Source organism: Centropristis striata, chromosome 6, assembly GCF_030273125.1.
Source record: "Centropristis striata isolate RG_2023a ecotype Rhode Island chromosome 6, C.striata_1.0, whole genome shotgun sequence".
Taxonomy (NCBI): domain Eukaryota; kingdom Metazoa; phylum Chordata; class Actinopteri; order Perciformes; family Serranidae; genus Centropristis; species Centropristis striata.
Window position 1 is genome coordinate 13,193,475 of NC_081522.1, and position 20,034 is coordinate 13,213,508.

The window sequence follows — 20,034 nt, forward strand, 5'->3', positions numbered from 1 at the left end:
TGACATGGTTGTGTCTCTTAACGTTATGAAAAAAGCCACTTGAGTGTTATAATCCTCCGTGTACCTTCATCTTACAAATTTATAATAATAATGACTTTCTGAAAAAACAGTCTTTTGGCAGTGAGCACAGAGGAAGAGTTAAGCTGATGATTGTTACAAGGAATTGTGAATCTGACTAAATCCCCAATTAAACAAAGCAAGGCAGTGGTTTGATACGGTATCCTGTCACTACAGATTTCATTTCCATGTAATAGCTTTCCAGAATTTTTCCGTGAGTCGGAGGACATAATTGGCTTATCATAGCAGTATTGTTCTTCACAAGGTGTGCAGCAGTTGGTCTGAGCTGATCTCAACACTGATTGCTGTGCTTGAAGGATGGATTCCTTTTTAAGGAGTGATTCTCAGTTCTGAAAAAACTGATAATAACTGTTTTCACACGTGATGGTGTGCAAAAGAACTCAAAAGTAAAGGATAATACTGAAATTCTTAAAAAAGAGCATTTTCTGCTATCAGCACCTTCTGGGTAAATGCAAGATTTGGGGTGAATTTGGGCCTGGAATTTTTGTTGTCACCTTTTTGTTGGTGCATGGGATAGAGTGTGCAGGTAATAGAACCAGTTTTCATTCAGAAATCTTGAGTAGCGAGGTCAAAGAACCCTGTTTTTGCCAGTTTTTCCCCTCGACAAAATTAAGCCCAATTTTGGAGCATTATTTAGCCCTCTTCCCGACAAGCTAGCCTGCCAGGGTACCAGATAACGATGCCTAATAGGTTGTTTCATGTGATAACCCTATTAAATCTCTGGCTATACACAAAATTCAAAACATATAAATGGACCATACAGTGGGATAGTTTTCTCGACTCCGTTCCAGAGGATTTTGCACATACAAAAGGGAAAATGCAATTCTTAACTTAAAATCAAAATTCAGTCAAAATTCTGTAGGTATAAGATAAAAGGCAATACAGTGAATGAAGTGAGCTACTCCAATATATATATTTTACTCACTACACTACCTTTGTTTTGCAAAACAGCATTTGAATTTTCTAGAATTCAAAAATAAAAAATAATTTACGATTACATCACTTTGTTTTAACAGAAGTGACTTGAATTGGCTGTGGGTAATTTAAGAGACGGACAAAGATTTGTGACGGACAAATATATTATTCCGAAGCTCTATTGTTCAGTATTGTCTGTGGTCTTAATATAGAGTTTGGGTATTGAGATACATAGACATACCCCTATTAGATAGATAGATAGATAGATAGATAGATAGATAGATAGATAGATAGATAGATAGATAGATAGATAGATAGATAGATAGATAGATAGATAGATAGATAGATAGATAGATAGATAGATAGATAGATAGATAGATAGATAGATAGATAGATAGATAGATAGATAGATAGATAGATAGATAGATAGACAGACTTTATTTATCCCAAGCTGGGAAATTACAGTGTAGCAGCAGCATTACACACAGAGACAATAACAACACAATTAAATAAAAAGAACAACCTAGGCATACTTCAAGCAATAAAATATAAAAATACAATAAAATACAATAAAATGTAATGTAAAAATAAAAATAAAGTGTCTAAAGAAGGAGTTTGTATTAAGGAGTACAATTCCAGTGCAGAATAAATATGAATATGCAGAATAAAAATGTTGGTGCTATGAAACAATTCATATCAAGGTAATAACTGCGGGAATTTAGATTCACACATCCAACAGTTCACCATTGCCAGATAAAATTTGCCATTACTGCAGCCATTAAATCAACTAATTGGTTAAGGAATTAATTAAGATTTTTATTTTGGTTGAGGAAAAGGAGAAGAAATAAGATATTAGCCATAATTCACTAGTACACATAGTACACAAAAGCACCATCATCCACAGAGCTATAAAGATTTTCTCATTTTCTGTGATTGAGCCGTTTCCAGCTGATGACAAATGAACAGCTCAGTGAGCTCAGTGGGAAGCCGCTCTCTTTTTGCATCAGCCCAATGCCTGGAGGAAAAGAGGCATACTTGTTTTATTCAATAAATAAATACATTGCAAGTGTGCACAACAACATTTTCTATAACTTACAGGAAAGAAACAATATCATGCAAACAAAGAAACACTATTGATCTTCAACATATTTGATACGTAAATGAATAGCTTACTGTTACACATAGTATCACATAGTTTTAAAGTTAAACATTTAAATCAAGCAGTTTTTTAAAATCCAATTTTTTGTCACAAAAGGTCTCACAATTCACAACGTTAAACCCTAATAACACAAAGGCAAGAATATCACGGAATAAATGGCATGAATGAATCAATATTTTATAGAGCTTGGGCTCCAGTGTGATTTTGTGCAGAACAGTAAATACAAATTGATCGTGGACAACAACATGCTGCACAGGCACATCCAATACATTGAACAGTATGTCTATACATGTACGTAAAAGGCTTTCGTGGTCGATATGGTCATGTCATGACATTCATATTTGCAATAAAACAAAATCAGTATTTTATATTGCACACACAACATTCCAAGTGACAAGAGTCAATAAGCAGTGATTAGCAGAGGACATAATAACAATGTCTAATAAAAATATAAGAATAAATACTTTTTAAAAAGCTACACCATAGAGGTTGTATTTGATTATCAGCATTTCATCACTCCCACCCAGATTGTGCACAGTTAGACACACTGACATTTTCTCGATGTACAGTCATCAAAAAAATAAAAATAAAATGACTTCTAACTAACAGCAGGGCAAGAATATACAAAATAACACTGCCATCTTATAATCTTAACGTGTTGCATCTTGAAGTTACATCAAACCATATATATTAACACCAATTGGAATATTTAAGTATAGTTTGTGTTGTCATTGGTTGCACTAAAGACTTGGATTTAAATAGCCGATGTAAGATGCGACTTACAAGAAAAAAGAAACACAGCAAGCTCCCTATTAAACCTTATCTCCTAACCTGCCAAGATCCATCTCCAGTGGTGGAAAGCCATGCAAATCTTGTTTTCCTTCTTAGCAGCCAATTTCAAGGTTTCTTACCAGAAGCAGATGGTTGAGATGGTGATAAAGATCGTTTGCCATGAGCTTCAGCTTCTTTGTGTTTGCTAAGTCATTAGGGGATATACAACGTGACTGAGCGACGCCTGATGTACACGTGGTATTACAAGACAGGATGGGCTAGAGCTAGCTGGTTAGCTTGTTCATTTCAGTAGATACAGTATATCTGCAACACAATACACAGAGATCTTTGACTTAACCTCACAACTCTTATTCACATTCTGTTGTTAGTTTTCAATGTTGTAAAAAATTAAATTTAAATAAAAAATTCTGACTATATCTTTCACACTGCATGTTAAATCAATGCACACATTTTTGTTTCTGCTGGTTTTTTGACACATGGAATAATATAAGACATAAGTCTACCCAGTAAAACCCAGTTTGTGTGTTGAGCCATGTGTGTGTGTCAGATTGATTCAACCTGTGAATCAAAGTTTTTTTATTTAAACCCACTGTTATCAAGAGCAGAGCATATGGGTGTATGACATTGTTAGCCCATTCATGGCAACTTCAAGCAGACTTGTCATCAGTTTGACCTAAATTTAATCATTCCACGCATAGGTCTTTAAGCTTCGTGAAAATCCAATCAGCAGTGAGTGACACATTCTGTATGATGTACAGCGTCACCATCAGCCAGTCATGATGATATCTGTGAAGGCTGCATGCATCACTCGTTTGCATCATTTGTCAAAATCTGATCACTGGTGTCCAATATGTGGGATGAGCAAACCAGGGCAGAGGTATAATACACCATCAATTACATCAGGGCAACAAAAACAGATTAAACTGATGAAAGAATGCCTGGATTGTATGGATCTTCATCATACTGAAGCAACATCATTGAACCAGCTGTCAGGTCTGGAGTAGACATAGCTCAATGCCGATTATGAGTAGAGATTATTTTTTATCGAAGATCCTTAAGCCATTACATTTTGCTTACTGGGATGATTGGCTTTGAGCCATTTTTCACGCTGTTGTTGTCGTTTCCCTCCTCTATGTCTGTATTTTGGCTACTGGAGGCAATCGGCCTGTGAGATGACAGGCGAGTCATGTGTACATGGCAAGTGTTGTTTTCTAATTCAGTCCGTGTTCTTGAAGTTGGACAGCATCTCTGGAGACCTTGGTGAAGATGAATGGTAAACAGACCATAAGTGATGGGGTCCAGACACGCGTTGAAGAGGCCAAAGATAAACAGCATATGGGTCAGTGAATGAGAGACAGTTTCCTCCATTTTCTCAGGAAACAACCAGTACCACAAGCCGAGCAAGTAGTACGGGGTCCAGCAGACGATGAAAGATGTCACAATGACTATGCTCATTTTAAGAGTCCTCATCCGAGCTTTCGGGATGTTGTTGTGGGATCGGCGGAGATAAACATCTTTTGACAGCACTGGAAGGAATGACAACACCACTTTTGTTAAGCACAACTCCCTGAGTCTCAGAAAACATATTTTGAGCGCAGATTTAGAAAAAAAAAAGTAACTTACAGCTGCTCCGAGCCATACGGCTGGATATCTCAATGAGGATTCGTGTGTAACAGAAGATCATGATGACCAAAGGCAGGAGGAACAGGCACACAAAAGTGAACATGTTGTAGAGGGTCTCCTGCCAGCGCTGGACAAAACTGCCGTGGGTGGTGCACTGGGTGAAGTTCTCCGGAACTGTGATGGTCACGTTGTGAAATATAAACATCTGCATGAAAAAACAAAGAGAGTTTAAAAGTCAGACAGACAGAATGATTGCTTTTCATAAGGCTTCAACCAACAATAGCAGTGCCAAGGCGCTGTTGTAATGCAATTAATTATTGTTCTCTCAAATTACAGTTTTTCTCAGTCGCCTTGGTGCATTTCTCACATCACTGTTAACATTTCCTCAACAGTTAATACATTCCTCAAAACAATTAGTACTGCACTGTACTGTACTGTCATTGTTAGAAAGTGCCAGTTCATCTCCTCCTCTCCACTAGGAGGAGGCACCCAGTGGTGGCTCAGGGTTGTGGTACCTCCCACCTTATAAATAGAGGCCTGAAGATCATTTCCTCCTCTTTGTTCCCAGACACTAGTGTTTGCCATGTGTCTTGTGGATGCAGTTTCTTCCCCAAATATTGAAGAAAAATGAAATGAGCCGGTGTGATCAATCAGAGCTTTTAGTTACGTGTACACGGAGAGAGTCCTCAGCAATCTCTCCCGACAAAGTAAACTTTCTTCCTTATATACAACATTTCAGCCTTACGTGATCAAAGAGAGGAGGAAGTTACAGGTGAAGTAGCTTCTTAATGAGATTAACATACAGGAACCAGACATTGCAAAGTAGTGAGACACTAAATTGTGAGACACTAAATAAACTTCAAAAAAACAATAGAACTGTGGACCGACCATTGGGAACCGTTCAGTTAATTGCCATGCAATACATATTGGTTTGCCCATTTGTCTATGAGACATGATTTAATTAAATGTTGTGGAAATGTTTATTGTTTAAATATCAATAATCTAATACTATTTTTCCACAGTCTTTTGACTTGAACTTCAATGTTAGTAGTTTCTTTATATTCCTTTGAATTATGGTGTGTCTGACATTAAGGTTAATGGATGATTTGTTATATTTGATCTGATTTGTTAATTAATAGGAAGGATTATGAGTTTGGTTAATCATTATTGTGAAATTCTTGTTTCTTTAATTCAGACACATTCAATATGATCTAAAGAATGGATGTAGGAATTGTTTGGCCAAAATATTGTAATTTTTGTTCTCTTTTGTTTAGAACCATGGCAATCATCCTGCAAGCATCCCCTTTTCACTATTTATCACCAAACGATGAATAAATTGCAAATTGAACTAAAGCAATCCTGATTCCTGGTGGTTTGTGGCTCTAGTCAGAACTTTTAATATCCTACAGTCATGTAACATGGTCCACCGAAGTCAGAGTTCAAACTCCAGCACACATATGCTCGCCTGTCCCCCATACAACTGCACTGTCATTTACATTTTGAGGGAATCACATTTTCTCTCATTTTGCTTTTGACATATCTCAAATATATTTGTTGTCAAAGCTACATAGGAAGGCGGAAAGGGTGAATGGACAGGGCAAATCAACATACTACTTGATATAAATCACAATGTTACAGTTTCTCTCAGTCGCTTTGGTGCATTTCTCACATCACTATTTACATTTGCACAACAGTTATTGCATTTCTCAAAACAATTAGTCACTTGCTCAAAATGGATAGCTCATTCCTCAAAAGCAAGTATTCATGTCAATGAAAGTGTCAGTGTCATCAAGATAAAAAGTCCTGACACCATTGTTTATGAACAAGATAGTCAAATGGCTTTGTCATGTTTTCATTATGACAGTTTACTCTGTAAATGTTTTCCAATGCAAAAGAAAGTCAGATCTTGATGACATTACCTAAATGGTCAAGACAGCACTATATACTATTTGCAAAGCCATTTGAAAACTACAGTAAAATTACACATTACTGTATTTAGTGAGGTAACTGAGTACAACACGCTGAATATGTATGTTTCACATTTTTATTGCATATGCTCTCTTCAATTCTATTTGTTCTATATTGCGCAAAAGGAAAAAAACACCTTTATTTACAACAAACATAAACTCCCTTTAGGTAGAGCTGTGCACAGTACAGTGTCACAGTATTGTAGAAATGGTCCACACTATGTCCTGCTTGGTTCATATATGCTTGTAAAGTGTTTATGGGTTTATGGATTCAGTTCTGAGTGATTTTAGAGAAGTGGCTTATCATTGGTTGCAACTAATGCATCACACACCCCTTCTCAAAACTGAAGTTCACCTGAGAGAAATTGTTCAATTCCGGAGACATTTTCAGTAAAAAAAAGGAAGGTAAAAAAAAAGTATAAAATTAAAAATATAAAAGTTTTAGATGTGTGTAAATTCTGATTTAATCACACACTTTTTCACAACTTTTTGTCTTTTTGAATCAGTGAAAATGAGATCAACTGTTTCTCACAGACAGCTGTCAGTCATTATCATTTGTTTCCAGGTCCATAATATCCAGCCTGAGCCTTAGGAAGAGGCTACCTTACTTTCACAGACAACTGATTGTGATTGCTGCAGAGCATTTATAGTTGATTGTGATTGCTGCCTCACATCCAATTAGTCCTGTCCGTATTAAACACATTTAATTGTTTCTCTGTTGGTTTTTTTTCGATCAGACACGTTCCGTGATGCCTTGACTTTATTATAGACCTGTAATCAGTGTAATCACAGTGGAAGTCCTGAGGTGTTCCTTATTATCTCACCACTTTATAGGTCAGAGGAGTGCAGTGTAATTACTGTCTCCTTACAATAACGGTGGAGTGAGCAAGGATGTCCATTGTGTAACAAATATAATATCATATAATAATAAAATTCCGCCCTCTGTCTCAGCATCCCAGCAGGAAGCAAGGAGCCATGTTAGCCAAAATGAAAATCTCCAACTTGAGTGAACAATCGGGAGGACTAATAAGTACAGGGTTGGTGGTTTGATTCCTAAGTGTTATCGATCGCCAGGTAGGCGCCTCACATGGCTACTCCATCGCCATTGATTTGTGCACATGGGTGAATGCAATATAAATGTATGCTCTGAGTCTGTCCCCAGCTGAAGGACCCTTAAGTATAAAGCAAATCATATCATCAGAGGAATAGAGTAGCTGAGGATGCTGCACGTGGTTTGACATTGAATAAGGACAGTGCAAGGTCCAGTTGATGACTGACCCCATTCACAGACAAGTACTAAAGATCTTGAATGTGTCTAAAAAATGTATGAATGTATGATGATAATTTTAGATTACTGAATGGCTTCATAGATGCATTCAGAATGTGTTTGAATCAAACTGTGGCAATGACTAAACTGTGCAAAGCTTTTAAATGCACGTATAATACAGACACATTGAGCTGTTATCACATGGAATATGTTCATAATAGCTAAATGTGTCCTCATTTTGAAATGAATGGTCTGGTATGTCTACGTCAGGTATGTCTACGTCAGACTTACTTCAGTAAAAACATCTAAAAAGCCTGTATGTCTGAGAAAAAATATATTTATTTTGCAGGAAAGACAACCCCTTGAGACATCTGGGCTCTGGAAACATTGACTGTACTCTGACTTATAAACACCTCCAGCCATCTGCCCAAGTAAAGGTCAGTTATTTCAATTATTGCGGACAAAGTAAAACCCCAAAAGGAATGACTCTAAGTGCTTTTTCACAAAATGTTTAATCCCTAATTGTGTTCTTACAATGAAACTAATTGCTGAATACACAAAATAACATTATATAGGCAAGAATTGTCCAGGTCCCCCAGGGCCATGCCTTAATTAATCTGTGCTTTTCTCCTGCTATGAGAAAAACACAAAATCTGTAACCACAAACTGAAAAGTATGACGAAAGATTACATGCTATATGTTTTATGTATGCATGTTGGACAATGTGTATGTATGATGGTTATGGCAGGGTATAAATGTTAGATCAGTTTCATGATTTTTCTTTACAAAGAGACATGATATCATTTGAACTGTGAGCAGGCTCTCAGGGGAGAGTCGAAGCTCAAGGCTAAAACATGAGTTGAATTTTGAGAACACCTTGCAGCCTGAGCTGAAAAAATAGAAAAAGCAGTAGCATTGCTCCTGGCTATTTCATTTTATCAAGACATTTAGTGCAGTTTGTTTAAGGCCCCAAGATATCAAAGTGAAGATAAATGCACTGTTAAGGCTGAGCTGTACAACAGCTGAGCCACTGTCAGTCAGGAACACATGGATAAGTTATAAGTAAGACTCCACTGTTTTTTCTCAAACAGACTGTGTAAATGTCAGAATAGCCTATATGTATATTCAAATATACACAATGTTCTTCATATTTATATATACAAAACATTTTTTGTGCGGAGATCCAAAGGCTACAGCTGGTCAGTAAGCTTCCATGTCTAGAGGAAAGTTCCAAAACAAAATAACATCAATCATCCATCTCAAGCCATCAAACCTGTGATTATGACAGAATTGTCTCAATCTAAGGATGGGGTTTTGAAAGCTGTTAACAACTTGCTGGGCGACTTGAGTGCGGTTATAAACCTCTTGAGCCCTGTGTCACTGTCAAGTGATACAAAATCACAGTGTTTGGACAGCTATGTTCCAACTCATGTTTTACTTTCATTCTCATTCTAGTCAAGAAGAAAAATATGTCATGCTGAATCTGGAGAAATATGTGTGATATGACATTCAAAACTTCCAGAACACTTGCGGAGCGCTTCAACTATATGAACTTTGAGTCTTTGAGTCTGTTTACAGACAAAAGACCGGAAGTGTGCATGGTTTGTACCAGAAGTCAAGATAAATTAAGCAAATGCATTTTCTACCCTTGTATTCTTTGGCAATTGAATTTATCTGCCTTCAAAGCATCTAATTGATTTATTTTCGGCATCTAATTAATTATAAAGCATATTTCCACATCTTCATACTGTACTTTTCATGAAACATAATGACACATTCATTGGCTTTTTTCCCAGATTAATAATGAGCAACTTCAGATAAATATATACAAATTAAAAAATATATATAAATATAAAGAATATTTGGTTCTCCCAACAAATGCATTTGGATTAAGATAAGATCTCACATGCTCCAGCAGAGTCAAATGAGATGAAGTAAAAAACACAATGTGTATCCTAATTAACACATGTAAGAACAAGTTGTCCTTCGCTTGACAGACTTAACAGTGATTTATTATAGGACTGTTCTAGCCTGCAGATGTTTCTCCACAGTGACAGTCCATGAATGACACAGATATGTGAATACTGTAAGAATATGACTGGATAGAAACCAGTTGGCTCATCATAAGTATTTAGAACTAAAATATGAATGAAAGAAGAATAATTTGGCTTCATTGGATTCCACACTAGTATTAAGAATACTGCATAATGTGTACTAAAAATGGAAAGAATTTGAATATCTCACACGAAGATAGCATTTGGAAAGCACCAATTTATAGCTGACCGCCAAAAATCACTGATATATTTAACACACAGATTAAGAGCCAGAGTCACATCAGCAGCTGTCATCCAGGCCTCCTGAAAAACAGGCACAATGTTCCCAGTGGAGCCTCCAGAAATGAGGTGGAAATTACTACAATCACTCAGAAAGAAATAAAGACACAAAGCATTTTACACTGATATACCTGAGACAGAAGCCAAAGAAATTACACCTCTTCCCTCTCACCGAAGAGGGAGCCAGTGTTTTTTTATGGAGACATTTATAGAAAGGTACGCCCACCGGAGGGAAAACAATCATCGCCACTTTATCCAAGTAAGTGCTGAAATGGTAATAAAATGCCTGTAGCTAGCTAAAAACATTACATTTAAGCATGTCAAAGGATTATTTAAGCACCCAATGTCTACCAGAGAGGGTAAGTTAGCTGTTAGTAGCAAGCTAAGGCACCTGTAAACATAATACTGTATATGACATAACTTTATGCAACCTCATATGCTCGCCTGTCCCCCATACAACTGCATTGTCATTTATGTTTTGAGGGAATCACATTTTCTCTCATTTTGCTTTTGAACTATCTCAAATATGTTTGTTGTCAAAGCTGCATAGGAAGGCGGTATAGGTGAATGGACAGGTCAAATCAATATACTACTTGATATAAATCACAATGTTACAGTTTCTCTCAGTCGCTTTGGTGCATTTCTCACATCACTATTTACATTTGCACAACAGTTATTGTATTTCTCAAAACAACTAGTCACTTGCTCAAAATGGATAGCTCATTCCTCAAAAGCAAGTATTCATGTCAATGAAAGTGTCAGTGTCATCAAGATAAAAAGTCCTGACACCATTGTTTATGAACAAGATAGTCAAATGGCTTTGTCATGTTTTCATTATGACAGTTTACCCTGTAAATGTTTTCCAATGCAAAAAAGTCAGATCTTGGTGACATTACCTGAAAATGCTCAAGACAGCACTATATACTACTGTATTTGCATAGCCATTTGAAAACTACAGTAAAGTTACACATTACTGTATTTAGTGAGGTAACCGAGTACAACACGCTGAATATGTATGTTTCACATTTTTATTGCATATGCTCTTTGCAAATCTAATTTGTTCACAGCATTGTGCAAAAGAAAAAATACACCCTTATTTACAACAAACATAAATTCCCTTTGGGTAGAGCTGTACACAACTGTAAACAATATTGCAGTACATATTGGAACTGAACATACAACATACATAGCACTGTAAATCATTCATGCACATCCAGATGTTCCTCTCTGTCTGGCCACATAGTTTCCTCTACATCACAGCCAATATCATCTCTCGCAATGCAGCGAGGAAAGTTTCTCCTTGAGTGGCGAATCCACCCTCTGCAGGACTCTGCTGTGATGTCATCACATGTCACAGTTCAAAATTTTTGTATGTAATGACTCAAGCAATGAGGACTATTAGTTTTGTATGGAATGGCTATCCAGCATTCACAAGTATAGTTAATTTTGACTGACATGACATAAGCAAATTATAATCTTATAAAACAGCAGAGAGTTGTATGAAAGCAATTGATGCATGTCCAAAAGCATTTGCAACTTGTTGGAAGGAATGAGAATCTGCAATGATGACAGATGACTAAATGTTGTGGAGGTTGAACTAACTGTTCAACATTCCTGTTGTGCAAATGTTAATAGTGATGTGAGAAATGCACCAAAGTGACTGAGAAAAACTGTAACTATGTGTTTAAAACATGTCAGCGATTCTTTTTACATCAGCCATTGTAGTCTCTGGCAGGTTGTAGAGAAACTTGGTGAAATTATTTTTTTCTTCTGTTTTCACTGACCGGAAAGAAGTAGCCAAAGTATGTCAACACTGCATTTTACTTCTGCTTTTGGAACGTGCCGCATGAGAAGAGCCTATGGCAACTGTAATGTGGGGAGAAAAAAAACGTTTCCCTTGAAACATCGTTGAGAATGAAATATCATTCTATGGAATTTTTAAGAGACACGGTCGCCGATGCAAGTTGTGCTTAGGACTCAAGAGTAAAAGTGAATAATTTAAAAACATGGCGATAATTATTATTTTATTATTTCTGAAATGTTTCATGCTAATCTACATCAAAATAGATATAGTGTTTGTGGTTAATACTGATATATATCATATTTCTTATATACATTAGCCTCCAGTTTGCAAAGCAGATGGGCACCCGCGCCTGTTGTGTGAAACAATAAGGCCATATTCCCATATTGGGGTCAATGTTTTTTCTTCAATAAAGGATACAAACCTGAGGAAATCCCTCTGAAATTGTTTTAAATCCAAACGAGACAGCAAAAATTACATGAATCTTGATAAATACCCTCATGTGCTCTAGTTGTAGGAAGGAGCCCAAATGCTGAGTGCTGCACGCCCATGAAAGTAGGAAATACCTCAAAGTTCAAGTTAAATGTGGCTCCATCTTTTCTATCCCTGCTGGAATAAGGCATCTAGGCAGAAACTCAGAGATGTTTCTGATCTGTGTCCTCCTAACATCCCTCTGCTTGCAGTGTGAAGCCTTGTCTGAGGTCATGCAGAAGTTCATATTTCCCCCTTAAAATCCTTCTGTTATTGTTTGAGGTTTGAGCTTCATGAAGAAACTTTACATGTAAATGAGTCACAGTAGGAGCAAGCCTTAAGGTTGATATGCTCAAAAGTGCTCATTATTCACAAGTTCAACCTTGAAACCACCAGGGACGGTATGCCAGAGGTTCCCACTGAAAACTGAGGTTCTTTTTTAAAAACATTTAATGCTCATTTTTTTAAAATCTGTTCATACGAAAACATCTATCGTAGACCAGTTCTAAAAAAAATATGCACATGGTGATAACAGTTCCAGTAATCCACTGCTTGTGTGAATGAAAAAGCTTGGGAAAAAATCATGTCTTTACAAATGCTTTGAAATAATTTGCAACATCATATCCAACATATATATTGTTTTAAGTAAACTCTTACATGTTGTGAAACAGTTGCAGTTTTAACACATGGTTAATCACATAGTTACATTTCTATAGATTTCTAAAGTTAAAATAAAAATCGGACTGACTCAGATTTTAATGCTATATTACACTCATTCTTGGCAACTTCAATCTTCTGGAGGGTGAATGCCTCCTGCAAACAAACAAACAAACAGAGAAAAAAAAGGCTCAGCTGGCTGAAGGAATATTTACAGGAAACCAGGAAACAGAAAGTGACAGGGAAAAATAAGAAAAAAAAATGTTGTTAGCCCGCTGTCTAGATTACTAAATATGGAATTGAGTCACTGTCATGCCATTTCGGTTAATGAGTAGGAATTTTAACATCTGTAGAAAGCCTATTGTACTTTTCATAAAAAAAGATGCAGTTATTAAAAAAAAACGCACCATTTATTAAAAAGCTTAATGCGTTTCATCTTTACACACTGCATCCCTGTGTAGGCTTGCTCCAAGGTCAAAGTATTAATTAGATAACTGAACAACTAGCTTTCTGATTAAAACTCACATGTACAGATCTAGATCTATCTCAGATTTAGTTTTTCCATATTGACCTTCAGGGTTAAATATTGAACTCAAAAACCCCAGCTGGCATCATTTCATCCCTCTATCCCTCTACGATGCTGCCTCTCCTCGGCACAGTGTGTTGGACATAATGTTCGATGCTTGAGACTCTGTAAGTGTCTGTACCACAGGTGTGTACCAGAGGGGCTTACTGATGAATCCCTGGTTATAATCATCCAAGTTACACTTGTGATCTTCCACTCGTGATGCAGGTGCAAAGCGTATGGGTAGGGTGGCTCACACGTGGAATTTATTGCACATTTTATGCCTTTTTTTTCTTAAAACTCCACTATCTGATAATGAACAAACCCCACTTTTATATCCAAGACAGACAGATTCATTTTTTAGACGTACATGACAGTACATATAGTACAGTAGAGATATTGACAGGTATGTGACGTGATTCAGTGTATGCAATACTCCAGTAGCCTCAGTATCTTACCTGATGGCAATTTACAAGCTTAAATGTCAGCTTTACAGCAATGAGATCAGTTTCAGGAATCTTGGCATTTTAAACATGCATCAGATCTCCCACCCATGTTTTTCCTCTCAGTCCTGTCTAATAAAGGTATAGCCTTGAAATAATTGAATGAAAATTGTCAGGGGGTGTGTTGCTCAAGTCTGGTTGCCACTGGTTACTAGTGAGAAGATAAGCTGAAGACCGGAAAGTCCAGTTTGCATAGTCTTCATATGAGGCAAACCTCAAGTAATAATGTGAACACTTAAGTTTTCTCTTCAGTCTCAAAGCTTGCAAGATGAAGTTGTCACATATTGTGTTTTTATGAGACGATGCTGTATACCACTGCAAAAATAAGCTTGGATCAAGTGGATTTGCTGGGATATAATGTATCCTGTGGAGTCTGTGTTTTTCAGCCCAAAGTTTGTGTCACAGACCTCCAAGTAATATTTGCTTGTGATTTGAGAAGGGATGCCATCCTTTTAATTTGAAATAAAACAGAAATGCAACCTTCCACCCACGTCTCCATCCCCTGGTTGTTTAGTCAATATGTGAGTCTAGTCTGCCCAGGGGTGGATTGGCAACAAAAGCAGACTGGAAATTTACTTTCACGTGACCCCAGTTTCAAACACAACCTGTTTGACAATCAATGTTAATTCTAGGAGTGGGGTGGAGCATTGACTTAATCAACATTATTTAAATTTTCCCATATACTGCTTAACTTGAGTGTGCTTTTGTATTCCTCTAGAAAATGACTTGAATTTTATTTTGTTTATCATTATTTTTTCATTATTTTGCTATTTGATTGTTAAATTTAGATTGCATTGCACTACATTCCCTTTTACTTGAATGGCACAAGCTCTTACATTGATTTTATTTTGGAGAGACAGAGACAGATTACCAGTTCATACTGGGCTATTTTCTGTTGGGGAATAATGCCCTGCAGCGCATACTTTGTCAAATGTGTCTATAGAAAATGAAATAATATAATATTAAAATATAAATGACAAGTTTTTAAATGTATTTTGGGTAAAGCCGTTAATCCAAAAGAAATACTCATTACTCAAGAAAAATCATTAAGAGCAGCCCTCATTAATTATAATTTTAAAAAAAATACAACAATCTGTTGCAATTTGAATTATTTGTTTTTGCCTAAAACGACAAAAGTAATTTTCGATGTTTTTTTTCTGTGGAAAGACAGTAAAAAAATCTGAATTCAATGTGATGATCACCTGAATCTTAATTTTACTTAATAGCCTGCTTTCATTATCAGCAGTGACAGTGGCAGATGCATGAAGAGCGTTATATCACAAAATAACGGCAATTCGAATAATTATTAGCAAATCACAGCATGAGGCTGAAAACTCCTGTGGTGCTAATTGTATTTCTACATTGTAAATCAGTTGTACAGTTGTGATATCAATGGTTACACATAATGTTCCTTTTGTGACAGTAGTCTTTCCTGTCACCTCTCTCAGGCTACTCAATTTTACCCTCTCAGTAACTAAATCCAGGTCTTTTTTGCAATGAAATAATAAACACATAATCAGGGAACAATGAGTTACAGATGAAGTCAGGTAAACAAGAGAAAGTAGAAAAAGTGTTGCCTACAATGTTTAACAAGTCCTATTTGGCAATTCAAGGAAAAGGATTTAAAGGAAATCTGTGGATTTGTCAGTGTGTTTTGACTTATTGTAGCAAAGAAATTGAAAGATATCCCCTGAGTCTTCAAAAAATGCCTGAGGCATTTCCATTTCAATAAAAGGGTGCAAGAATGCTCTGAATATGAATTAGAATAACAACATCATCAAAAATAAACCAAAAAAGTAAAAATACAAATATGTTTCAAGGGCATTCTGTTCCCACTATTGGACAGAGTTTCTGCTTATCACATTTTTCATGAATGTGACTTGACTGTTAACCATAATCACACCAGTGCGATTGATTTATGTTCTCTTCAGTACACATGGTTCTCAGTTGGAATCGGTTTTTACCGTTCATGTCGTCTTTTGGTGAGTCATCTCTCTTTATTTTTCTTTTATATAAAGGGCTCTGGATGGGGTAGGAGGATGTCACACACCTGTAGATAAGTAAAATAACAAGTGGGCGGAACAAATATAGGACCAGGCTCTGACTGACCATCTGCTAAACAAATGCCAGATAGCAAGGCCAATATGACAATATGTGGAGGAGATAAAGGGGAGATAGATAGATAGATAGATAGATAGATAGATAGATAGATAGATAGATAGATAGATAGATAGATAGATAGATAGATAGATAGATAGACTTATCACCTTACTCCTTTCAATTTAAGCCTTTTTCTGAAACTAAAATAAAAATCTGACTGACTAATAGATTTTACTGCTATAATTACACTCATTCTTGGCAACTTCAATCTTCTGGAGGTCTAATGCCTCCTGCAAACAAACAAACAAACAGAGAAAAAAAAACAGGACCAGCTGGCTGAAGGAATATTTACAGGAAACCAGGAAAAAAATGTTGTTAGCCCTCTGTCTTTAACATCTGTAGAAAGCCTATGGTACTTTTCATTAAAAGAAAGATATAGTAATTAAAAATCATCATCAATCATCATTGGGCATAGGACGCACAGATGATCCACCAACATGCACCAACAGCCTCATTGGGTCCCATATTAAAAACGCAGGAAGATCTCTGAGCTGTCTGAGATTTAACAGTTTTTTTAGATCGCTCTAACAAAGCTATTTTTTCATTTTTCTTAAAAAACAAACATATGTGGATGTTCAGGAAGAACTCAGGACACTCAAAGTGAAGTCGGATCAATGATAGGTATTATGGTTTTGCCAAGAATGCTTTCTGTTCGAGGCCAGAAATTCCACTCTGTCCACCTCTATTAGGTGGGCATGTGTCAGTTAATTCTGTTGATTGCTTTGATCTGATTGCCTTTGATCTTTGATGTGATTACAGTTACAGATACACACACACACACACACACACACATGCGCATAAGCACGCACACTCCTCAAGATACACATGCTTCCAACACACACACGCACGCACGCACGCACGCACACACACACATTTTGAGGTTGAAGGGCATAGGTTGCTGTATAAATAAATACTTGAAAAGGAATGCTTGGTGTGCTCCTTGTATATAATATAGTATCATTATAGTATCATTACTAGTATTAATAGTTTGAAATCTCTGAATTATCTCATCATAGTGTACACACACCGGCAGTAGCCCCCGTGGCCCTTTCAGAATTTCCCCAGAGGAAATTTTCTAGTAGGGGGGATAGTAGTAGGGATTCAATCAACAGGAACAACACCAGTTGCTCTACCAGAGGGGGCTGGGGCTGATCCTAGCTGACTTTAAACTGAGTTTGGTACATCTTGGACAGGTCTGACACATTGAGTCTGACAATCATTCACACTCACATTCCCCTCAATTCAATCCAATCCAATCCCCTTTATTTATATAGCACAATTTTAGCAAACACAAGGTTTCCAAAGTGCTGCACAAACAATAAATACATAACACAATACAAAGAGATGTAGTAAACAATAGATCAGTAAGATGCAATAAATTAAAAATGGGATAAAAATAAATAAAATAAAATGTAAAATGTACTGCCCGCACAAAATAAAATATGCATGAATACAATAAAAACGAAAAATCATAAAATCATAAAATCAACATAAAATCAACACTCTACGTGGTGTTAAAAGCCAACGAGAAGAGGTGGGTTTTAAGAAGAGATTTAAAATGAGACAGTGAGGAGGCCTGTCTGATGTGCAGCGGCAATTCATTCCACAGTTTTGGAGCTGCGATGGCAAAAGCTCGTTCCCCTCTGAGCTTCAGCCTAGCTCTTGGCACTCTCAGGAGAAGCTGGTCAGCTGACCTGAGAGAGCGGGTAGGAGAGTAGGGGTGCAGCAGCTCAGAGAGGTAAGGAGGAGCAGGACCATTTAAAGCTTTAAAAGCAAATAAAATAATTTTAAAATGAATCCTAAAATGAACGACTATAATTTACAATTATAAATTATAAGTCTATATGAGAAGTGTAGCGGCCAGATCATGACTTCTTTCACCCCAGAGTGGTCCAGTCCCACAATACGAGCTAGTAATGCAATGATCCTAATGAGCTACTTGATAAACATCCCTGCTATTTAACCTCCTGAAACCCTGCCGGGTCAATGATCTCTTGACACCATCATGCTACACCTGAATAGAAATCAAATGTAAATGTTCAAGCAAGCTGGATTCCTCATTTTTTTTCAAGTAAGAAACAACTCTAGGACTGTTGTGAATATATCATAATGGGTTTTTTTGCAACCGGTTCCCAGGACCTTGTGTTTTTATGTGCTGGAGCAAATCATATCCATATTATTTTTAAGTATTGTGAAGCCTCCCACAACTTGTGTTTTTGAACAATAAAACCTCATTTCAAGAGCACAATAGGTGGAGGCAAAATGCAGCTTTTTAGCTGTTTTCTGTACAAAGAAGTGTACCTTTGCTTTAATCAAGTCCTTCCACAGATTGTATTGCACGCAACACTGCAGACTGAGCAAACCAGCTGTTTTTTGTCATGTTAAATAAGATTTTTTTTGTATGACTTTGTTTTATCATGTTCCCTGTTCCAGTCCACTTCACAACTTATTTAATTAACCTTTAACTTGCTTTTCAGCCAAACAAAAAGGTGGATTCATAGAGGAAAGCAATGGGTTTATATCTGATTTTTCAACAAAGTTTAATTCTCCTGCAGTAAGCTGCCAGTGATTGGAGGGGTTCAGCCAGCAGCTGTCATGTGGCAGGAAGCTTCATATGAGTGTGTGTTTAGGGATGTAAGTATTTGATGAGTGGCAGAGCAAACAAAGTGTCTTCTCCTACCTGAGGGAGTGAGAGGATGACACTCATCGTCCAGGCCACAGTCAACATGATTTTGCTTTTCCTTTTGGCTTCACTGATGCCCAGGGGATTAAGAATTGCAGACTGCCTGTCCAGGCTGATGACCACAGTTACAAAAGCGCAGGAGTACATCGCCACCAGTTTCATGAACATCAGCAGTCTACAGGCGACGTCTCCCGCCTGCCACTGCACCGTGATGTTCCACACCGCGTCCACGGGCATCACGATGAAAGTCACCAGGAGGTCCGCCACGGTCAGATTCATTATGAGGATCTTGACGTGAGACTTGCGCTTGCCGCCGTTACTGGCAGCCCAAAGCACGATCAAGTTGCACACAGCTGACACTGCGCACAGGGTGAAGGTGATGATGACTCTGACTTTGGCCGCCGTGGAGAAGGTAGGCAGCTGGAGCGCGTCTCCATCGGCGCTCTTATTGCACGCTGAGATGGGTCCCTGGCAGCTGCCATTCACTGCTTGATCCGTCAGCTGGTGAAACATCATGAACACCGGAGTCTGACTGACAGGAGGCAGATATAATAGGCAATAACCCCGGCTGCTCCTTAGACGGCGTCTTCCCTCTCCATCTGCATCTCCAAATGGAACTTCAACAGTGAAAACTGAGGAAAGAAAACAATTTTGCTGCTGGTGTTTTATAAAAGCCTATATGCAGCAAGGTGCAGGTGCTGTTTGTTAGTGGCACCTGCAACATGCATTTGCATCCTTAAAACTGTTCTATATGGATCCCTGGCACATGCAGCATCACTTTACGCACACAAGACAACACAAAATGAATAGAAAAGAAAAGGCAGTAACAACCTAATGAGCACAGATGAGAGAAAAAGAAAAAAACACGCCATTTATATCTACTGAAGTGCAGCAATTTGTAGAACTTCTAACCCTCCTCTTTAATTTCCTCCTGGTGCCACAGTCATCGCTTCCTCCAATTAAAAGCGCTTGCTTTGTTACAATAAAGTGAGAAGGGAGGAATTCTGAATTAAACCAATTTAAAAGGCAGATAAAAATAGCTCACCTGTAATTAGGAGCG

At 37.3% G+C, this 20,034-nt stretch overlaps 1 protein-coding gene across 1 annotated transcript; it reads right to left on the reverse strand.

Moving 5' to 3' along the window:
• Positions 1-1,296: 1,296 nt before the first annotated feature.
• Positions 1,297-19,490, reverse strand: gnrhr4 (gonadotropin releasing hormone receptor 4). Its single transcript, XM_059336122.1, has 3 exons — positions 18,972-19,490; positions 4,568-4,772; positions 1,297-4,470 (listed from the first exon to the last, which is right to left on the reverse strand). The coding sequence occupies exons 1-3, from the start codon at positions 19,488-19,490 to the stop codon at positions 4,007-4,009; spliced, it is 1,188 nt and encodes a 395-aa protein (XP_059192105.1). The 3' UTR covers positions 1,297-4,006.
• Between the last annotated feature and the right edge of the window lie 544 nt (positions 19,491-20,034).